At 37.0% G+C, this 9,593-nt stretch overlaps 1 protein-coding gene across 1 annotated transcript; it reads left to right on the plus strand.

Annotated features, from left to right (window-relative positions):
* Positions 1-129: 129 nt before the first annotated feature.
* LOC117288179 (protein lifeguard 1-like) lies at positions 130-9,316 on the plus strand. The gene is made up of 10 exons (XM_033768913.1): positions 130-248; positions 1,637-1,732; positions 2,491-2,569; positions 3,183-3,236; positions 4,699-4,789; positions 5,186-5,269; positions 6,241-6,282; positions 6,813-6,902; positions 8,008-8,055; positions 9,088-9,316. The coding sequence occupies exons 2-10, from the start codon at positions 1,666-1,668 to the stop codon at positions 9,238-9,240; spliced, it is 708 nt and encodes a 235-aa protein (XP_033624804.1). The 5' UTR covers positions 130-248; positions 1,637-1,665; the 3' UTR covers positions 9,241-9,316.
* The last annotated feature ends 277 nt before the right edge of the window (positions 9,317-9,593 follow it).

The following is a 9,593-nucleotide window of genomic DNA, read 5'->3' on the forward strand; positions in this document are numbered from 1 at the left end:
CTTTCCAAAAAGGAGCGAACTAAACATGAATCTCAGTTGTTTTTTAATGAAACTGATGGTTGTCTAACTTGGGACAATAGAGGGCGCTGTGCGATGTTGTTTTATTTACACACAAAAATCACACTTTACATTGCAACAAGTGGCCGGGCGCGGACGTGGTGTGTGCACAGAGCTAGCCAGCAAATCTGACAAAATACAACACTCGACAATCGAGCTATAAACGAGTAGCTTCTTTTGATCCCTATTTGGTAAATATGATGCTCATTCATTTAGTATTTTTGTCACATGAACAAATTACAAAATATTGTATTGATTGAGTGGATAGAGATAGAGACTGGACGAGATCGGAGGAGTGTCATCATTCAAATTTCAATAATTATCATGATGATGAGATTGAGAGTGTCTGCCATTTTGTTTAATTTATTAAAAGAATGATGATTTATGGTTAAATTAATAGTTTACAGTACACATTGAACTGAACCTCCCATCCCACTAGCATTTATGACTTCATGACTAGCATTTAAATTAAAGGCAGTGGACACTATTGGTAATTACTCAAAATAATTATTAATTATCATACCTTAAATACTTAACTTGGTTAGGTAACGAGTATACTATAATGGGGAGAGGTTGATGGTATAAAACATTGTGAGAAACGGCTCGGCTTCCTCTGAAGTGATGAGTTTTCGAGAAAGAAGTAATTTTCCACGAATTTGATTTCAAGACCTCAAGTTTAGAATTTGAGGTCTCGAAATCAAGCATCTGAAAGCACACAACCTCGAGTGACAAGGGTGTTTGTTCTTTCATTACTATCTCGCAACTTCGACGACCGATTGAGCTCAAATTTTCACAGGTTGGTTATTTTATGTATAATGTTGAGATACACCAAGTGAGAAGACTGGTCTTTTACAATTACTAATAGTGTCCACTGTCTTTAAGTCAATCATTTTTTACAAGCTTATTAATATTATAGTTTTAGTTTGTTATAATAGTTCTTAATCTTAGTTAGTTGCTCATAAAAGACTCTCTAAACTAAATAAAAACTAGACCCAGTAATGAATAACTGTATCCATTCCTTTTTTGAATTTTGACATTATTTACTAGTCAGTACGAGTACATAGACATTTTAAAGGATTTTTTGCTGTGATGGGATTTCTTGCAATAGTCAGACATTCAATCTATTTAGCATTCAATCCTGTTGTCATGCAGCTGACGTGCTGTATGCAGAAAAAAACTGCTGGCCAAGTTTGGCCGAGGGGGCCTTTTCACGCTGAACATAATGACGCTATTCACACTGTGCGAAACTGGATTGCTTTTGCCGAAGAGCTTGCCAAGTAAATATTGTCTCAGCATTTTCAGATTTAGTTGCGATAACGTAACCCTTTACAGGGCCATCTTTGAAGCATGTATACTTTAAATAGCCCTACACAAGTACGCAGCGCATACACCAATTTTCAAAGGCTGCACTTAAGGAAGAAGAACTGAAGTAGCCAATATTTTATATTAACAGGTGTTTTATTACCACTGCTGCTTAGCTCAGTCCGCTCAAACACAGACACGCTCCACATTGGATTTAACTGAAACTTTCACTGCGTGAACCCATCGCTGAGTATTTACCCTCTTTTATTTACTCTAGGTGAAGTGTAGGGTACACCATCAATCATAATGTTATCCGATGACACTGAAAATTTGGGGAATGACTTTGAGTTTGCGGAGCAAGATGTCAGACATGGTGAGTATACCAACTAAAATGAGGGGATGATATTTTATTATAAACAAAAATTCCCAAAGCAAAAGTCAAAAATTTACCTGAGCAGAATTTGAACCAATGGCCCCTGTACAGGCCCTCTACTAATAGGGACTTTTCGTTTTCGACGACGGATGGTTCTGCGACGGTAAAGATGACATTTGGCGTCATCTGCGCATGCGTCGGCTTTGAGGACGGTCGTCCGTCAATTTCTACGACAGTACTTGGGATGAATCTTCGTTGTGCTGAAAACGACAACTTTTAGCTGAACAACCGTCGCAGAACCATCCGTCGTCGAAAACGAAAAGTCCCTAGTGTACATGTATACTGTGCAGTAATTTTGAACAGTGCAAACCTAAACCATACCAATATCAGGCATGCAACTCTTCCGCGTTTCCGCGGAATTCCGCGTTTTTTGTTTTGTTTTTTACGTGAAAAAAAAAAAAAAAAAAACATTTTCTTTTTTTTTTTGATTTTTTTTTCTTTTAGCCTAATATATGCCTGGCATTAACAGTGTACAGCTACAATCATGTAAAATAAGCCTAGTACATGCTAAAAATGCACCTAAGAGCATAATAAACCTCAACATTTTCTAGGGTACCATTGTGGGTATCATGTCCCGTGGCAGTTCGGCTGCCTCGCTCCGCACTTGCGTTGTGCCTTTGAAAATGTTCCTCTTTTTTTTTCTACGGGCAGTTGCATGCCTGCAATATATTAAACACAGTTGTTACTTCATTTTGCAGGCTTCATTAAAAAGGTGTATGCCATTTTGACAGCACAGCTGGCGTTGACAATAGCCATTATAATCCCCTTTGTCTATGTGTAAGTATAACTATATTCCTATATATAGTAGATGACAGTCACCTTTTTTTATGAAAACAAGTTCATACATTTTGAATATTTATAATGCACCTGTATCCATCACAAGAGATACTCATGGTGCATTTACAGAATAATGAACATAAAGAATTTATATACACCCAGCAAGTAGGCCCTACCTGTAAGAAAGACAGAAAGTTTCTTTATGAGCTATAAGCTTGAGTGAACAACACTATTTTGAAAGTTTTCTTAAAACCCCTCACAAATTTATTCCAAAGTAGAGAGCAATTTTGAGCAATCTTGCAGGCCTCCAGTTTTGCTCTTTAAAGCAGTTTTCTTCTGGTATTTGGGGCACTTTTATGGGGGAAAATGTAAGCTTGCATTGGAACTTTGCAGAGGGCACCATAATGCACGGTGCACCATGCCAATTGCTTGGGGTGCCGTGGGATATTTACAGGCCTCATCCTGGGGATGACCATGCTTGGCTACTCGCACCCCTGTTTTTCAAACTGATAATATTTGAAAACATTTTATAAATGTGCCGAAGAAGGACACACATACCTCAGAAACTAATGACGCCGCATTTTATTTTGAATTTGTCTTCTTCTTTTTTCAGAGATGAGGTTAAAGAATACATGTATCGGAATTCATGGCCATTTTGGGTTGCATTGTAAGTAGACTCTGAAGTCATGCATTTATTCTGTATTTCCTTTGGTAATTAGTGAATACTTTATAATACTCTGCATCTGATGAAGCAGTTGTTGTAATGAAAGCTGAAGCATTTTTTTAGTAATTAGTTAGTCTTTACAAAGACACTGGACACTATTGGTAATTGTCAAAGACCAGGTCTTGAAATCAAATTTGTGGAAAACTGCTTCTTTCTCGAAAACTACCTCACTCAGAGGGAGCTGTTTCTCACAATGTTTTATACTACCAACCTCTCCCCATTACTCGTTACCAAGTGAGGTCTTATGATAATAATTATTTTGAGTAATTACCAATAGTGTCCACTGCCTTTAAGTGCTACTAACCACCACCTTTCTTGTTTTGGTAAAAAGTAGAACAATGTTATCCTGTATACTTTAGTTCTTCTGGAAGTTCAGATGTCCCAATATTTCAGCATGACAATGACAACCTATTGGTCATGGTTTACAGTCAAGGTTTTGCAATTTACGATGACTGCGTCCTCCAAAGAGAACACTGTATCCCAGTTCATTTTTGTGGTCTTCTTTTGTCAAGTCGGAGTTTCATGTGATTATTATGACTCCAGAAACTCCAAGAGTTCCTAATAATATTTTGAATATCAACCCAAAGTGGTTTACAGTGGTCCTCTGGTAAAATACCAGTTTAAATACCTAAGGCCCACTTAAAAAATTCTCTCCATAAAATGTTCCCCCACTTTCATGCGAACTTGATCTATTAGAAAATGGGTGCATCATATAAAAGTTGTCCTTTGATAGGCCTACCCTCTTTGATGTCTTTCTTTAATAAGAAAGAATTACTATTAGTAGGATTTGAAACTTAATGATCTACTAAGGCTTGCGATAATACCATGTAATGATAATCTCCATTTGAGTTGGGGTGGTTCTGAAAGAAACCATTTGTGTCAACTCGACGTTTCGGTCAGTATACTCTGATCATCTTCTGGAGATCTGCATGTTACTTAAAGGCAGTGGACACTATTGGTAATTGTCAAATACTAGCATTCACAGTTGGTGTTCCTCAACATACGCATAAAATAACAAACCTGTGAAAATTTGAGCTCAATCGGTCATAGAACTTGCGAGATAACAATGAAAGAAAAAAACACCACGAATTTGATTTCGAGACCTCAAGTTCTAAAAATGAGGTCTCGAAATCAAATTCGTGGAAAATTACTTCTTTCTCAGAAACTACTCCACTTCAGGGGGAGCCGTATCTCACAATGTTTTATACCAACAACCAACCTCTCCCCATCACTCGTCACCAAGTAAGATTTTATGCTAATAATTATTTTGAGTAATTACCAATAGTGTTCACTGCCTTTTAGTACTGATAATGCGATTAGATTTCTGAAGGTTTTGATTTGATGTGAGACACTCTTTGAGAATTGATTATGTTTGTTGTTTTCATTTGTTGTTTTTCTCTTTTAGTGCGATGACCATTATCTTAATCATCGCTCTGTCCTGCTTCACTAACCTCAGGAGGAGTTTTCCAATAAACTTCATCTGTCTTTTCTTGTTTGTGAGTATTTTTTTAGTTTTATATTATACCAAGTAGGCTTAATTATCACAATGGAAACTGACTGGGTATATTTTTTTTAAATTTTGGGTTGTACAATTTGATTAGAACCTGCAACCTCCGGATTAACATACCGGCGCTCTACCATCTGAGCTATCTAGCCCTATGTTGGGAGGTATTTTGTCAATATCTTTGTTCAGGGTTGCCAGTCGGAATTCAAATATGAATGAGCACAAAGTCATCAAATAATATTTGCCATTTGTAATTTTTATTTTGTTTTTATTTATTTCATTTTCACTATTATAATTATCAATTTTTTAAAATCATTTATTTGTATTTATTATCAATATTTTGGTATTGATGGTGCTCTTTTATCATGTTTACTTTACTCTTTAACAGACTGTTTTTGAGGGTGTGCTACTTGGCATTGCATGTGGTCGTTACCAAACCAACACAATTCTCATCGCAGCTGGAATCACAGCCGTAAGTAGTCTAAATTATAGCTGATGTTTCTCTTGATTAGATTTTTACAATTTAAAGACACTGGACACTATTGGTAATTGTCAAAGACCAGTCTTCTCACTTGGTGTATCTCAACATATGCATAAAAAAAAAACTTTGAAAATTGGAACTCCATTGTTGGTCAAAGTTGCGGGATAATAATGAAAGAAACAACACGAAGTTGTGTGCTTTCAGATGCTTGATTTCGAGACCTCAAATTCTAATTCTGAGGTCTCGAAATCAAATTTTGTGGAAAATTACTTCTTTCTTTTTAAATTACTTTACTTCAGAGGGAGCCGTTTCTCACAATGTTTAATACTATCAAACTCTCCCCGTTATTCGTTACCAACTAAGGTTTTATGCTAATAAGTATTTTTAGTAATTACCAATAGTGTCCACATGTTTAAGTCAGGCTTTCCTTTACACAGATGTCTTCTGACCCTTCGATGACCACATGAATGATCTCTAAAAGGTTAAAGATTCTTCATAAGTCTACTTTCTTTCTCTTCCAATCATTTAAAACTGGGGTGTCGTGTCCAAGCGGATAAGAGCACCGAATTCAAGCTCTGCTGATTCTGTTTAGCAGAGAGTGGGTTTGAATCCCGGCCTCTGAGCAAGAGACTGAACTATAATTGCTTCTCTCCACCCAGGGGAAAATGGGTACCTGTGAGGGCAGAAATGGTTCTTGTGATTGATTTAGCCGAGTAGCGCATTTGTTGCACAAGGCTGTATACTCTCCAGGGAGATGGGATGGTTTAAGTAATGATTTAACGCCCAGTGGCCAGGGGTGATAATTTGAAGCGCTTTGGGACACCCTTCGGGAGTGAAAAAGCTCTATATGGCTTTTTTAATGTTTTCTTTTTGCTATTCTACCATGCCCTGTTTGTAGAGTCCCTTAAATGAGGCTCTGTAAGTACTATTAATTATGAATTTATTGACTTGATTAATTTCAGATTATAGTCCTTGCCTTGACAGTCTTTGCCTTCCAAACCAAGGTAAGTGTTTGACAGTCTGGTTTCTCTGAGGGCAGAGAGCCTCAAAACTTTCTGCTTTCCACACTATGGTAAATATGTAAAAAATAGTAGGAAACAGTTTTAGAGTGACTAGCGGGGTTGCCGCGCTTTGCGCGGCAACCCCGCTAGAAAGCGCTAGGTATAAAATGTTGCAAGTGTAGCGTTGTGTACAGGGGAGGGTTAAAGTGGCTGGGCAGGGTCACAATACAAATCACTGTGGCAAACCACCCATCCTAAGTTAAGACGAATCTTAGTGCTTTGTGAAATCGCACACTTGTCCGTCTTTTTCCGTTTCGGCATTATTTGTTGATCCCATCCATATTTTCCAGTTTCTAGCGGGTCCCGATAGTGGTTCTTTCCCAGTCCCGTTTATATCCCGTTTCGTTTATTTTGTTACCGTTCAGTTTATTATTTTCCTGTCCTATTGATATGAAATATGGGGATTCGAGTTATTCAACACCCTTTTTGGGCCTATCAAAATTTTTTTTACACCGACAATTTTTATTGTTCAGATTGATTTCACCATGCTGTCCGGTTTGCTGTTTGCGCTTCTGGTTGGACTAATGATCTTTGGAATATTCGCCATCATCTTCCGTAGTAGGGTAAGCGATTTGGGGCGTGTTTGTTTTCAAATAAAGTGACGCTTCCTCCCATCAATAGCGCCCCCAAGGGATTGTATAGGTTTACATTGCAAAATTCACAAGGCAGCAATCTAGATCGCAAAACTTTGTTATGTTGGTGACACCCCTATGTTCCGACTTCCCTATGTTTCGATAACCCTGGTGTATTTTCCTAACTCTAACCCTATTGTGTAAATTATCGGGTTTTTTAAATTTTTATTATAGGGTAATCGGAACATAGGGGTGTCAGAATATAGAGCAGTCACCGTTATGTTTTGTAATTTGAATTTTTCACAAGCAGCCTGGAATGTCCACAGTTTTGATTGCTCATTCCTATAAAGTTTGAATAAATGGTCTTAAATTTCCCTATAGTTATCAGTTCACACCGTACAACCAATTTGTGAAAATGAAATCCAATGCGATGGTCACTTTGTAGTGAACACAATGAAAAAATACCTTGTGATGTGTCAAGGAGTTAATGCATGGTCAAATTGGCTTATTTTGGTTGCTTCAATTGAAATAAGCAGTTAATTTTCTGAGCTCTTCAAATGATTTTGTTTCATGTTTGTGAGAGTATTTCAAACATACTGTGTTGATTGGAACTGGTGTGAAATTTGTAATAGTGAGCTTTTAGATTGAAATAAGGAAAGATAATGACTTTGTCTTTGACCAAATACTTTTAATTGTCCTACTTCATACTTCATTAAAACAGCAAAGCTTTGTCATAGACTGTATCTATCAATATTTTTCCTTAATAATAATAATAATAAGACATTTGTAAAGCGCCTAATGCAAAAGCCTCTAAGCGCATTAAAGAAACAATAAAATAAACAATTAGAGAAAGATACAAGATACAAATAGGCAAATTACAAAAAAAGAAGCTTTAAACAAATGAGTTTTCAACAAGGACTTAAAACATTGTAGAGTATTAGCTTGGCGAATATGCACAGGAAGACTATTCCAAAGAAACGGTGCGGCGTAAGAAAAAGATCTGTGGCCATAAAAAATGGAAGAAGCTCTAGTAGCAGAAAGCAATGACTGTTCCTTGTGCTATTTTGGTTTTGATTTTGATGTATATTTTCCCCAGGTCCTTGATATTGTGTATGCTTCAGTTGGTGCAGTCATATTTGCAATGGTAAGTCATTAATTTTTACAATAATTTTCTTTTTACTCCTACCCTTAAAGTATGTGAACAACATTGTTAACTGTCAGAGACCAGTACCCAAGCTTTGCGTGACCAAAAACTTGTCCCAAAAACAAGAATATGGTGACTACAAATATTGCTTATGTTTTCGGATATTAATATTATATTTGCTTTGTGTGTGTCTACTTGGCAGATATTGTTGTCAAAACTAATTGGAGACTCATTTACCAAATACTATAACAAATCAAGCAAGAGCTTACCAGTGTTATGCACACACTTTAACCAAGACAAACTATTTTAAAGAAGTTACTATTCAAACTAGTCAACCATGTGTAAATTTCTTTTGGGGGAGTGATACTGTTGGCTCTGTAAAGAGATGGGCCTAATTTCTTGGCTCTGTGTACTGTAAGCATATAATCTGCACTTACGGAACCAAGGAATGCCGCACTTACCCCAAGCATATTCCACGGGTTAGCAGGGAATTTTGGCTTGTGCGTGTGCATACCCCACAATACAAGGTATTTTCACATACACATTTAGTGCAGAAATTTGACGCTTGCACAGTAAGCAGAGACATGTTGATCCTTAGCACAGAATTTGGCGTCAGAGCCATGAAACTTGGCCCTGGTGTGGAGACCACCACAACAGCTCTTTTTTAAAGCTCATTCCCAAAAGAGATGTACACATATTATGTGTAACCACAAGTTTACTAGTTAAAGTTACTTCCTGTTTTCCACACCATGCAAAGCTTCAAACATTACTTACAAACTGTTTCTGCCAGGCCTTTGTTTTGTGATTTTTTTGGTCATATTTTCACTATGTATTTTTTCTTTTGTAAAGTTTTTTAATAATTATTGTAATATATTTAACAATTGTAAATTGTGTCGCAATTCAGCGGTATGCTGCGATGACATCTTTAAAATAAATAATCCATTTATAAACCATTAAATATTTAACCCAACAGTGTCAAGACATATTTTCCTACCAATTAATTTTGACAAACATTCTTTGTTGCTGTCCCAGTACATTGTCTTTGACACCCAGCTGCTCCTCGGAGGTAAACACAAGTACAGCATTTCACCCGAAGAATACATCTTTGCGTCTCTCAACCTGTACATCGATATCGTCCAGATGTTCATGTTGATGCTCTCGCTGGTCAACTCTGCAAGAGGTTAGCTCCAGGGGCCAATTTCATAGAGCTGCTAAATTTGCTTAAGCACGAAAATAGCTTGCTTATTTTACACATGTTGCTGGCCAAAATGTTATGCCATATACATTGCTTGTGACTGGTATTTAGCTGTTGTTTACCTAGCATAACAATTGAGTAGAGTCTTGGCCGGTAATCTGATTTTACTAAGCAAGGTTTTTTTTGCTCTAGCAAAATTTTGTGCTTCAGCAGCTCTATGAAAATGGGCCCAAGGCCTATATATTTATAGAGCTGCTGAAGCACAAAAAAGTAGCTAAGCACAACAAAATTATTCTTACCAAAAATGGTAACCAGCCAAAACGCCATTTATCATGTACAATCA

The sequence above is a fragment of the Asterias rubens genome, chromosome 3 (genome assembly GCF_902459465.1).
Source record: "Asterias rubens chromosome 3, eAstRub1.3, whole genome shotgun sequence".
In the NCBI taxonomy this organism is placed as follows: Eukaryota; Metazoa; Echinodermata; class Asteroidea; order Forcipulatida; family Asteriidae; genus Asterias; species Asterias rubens.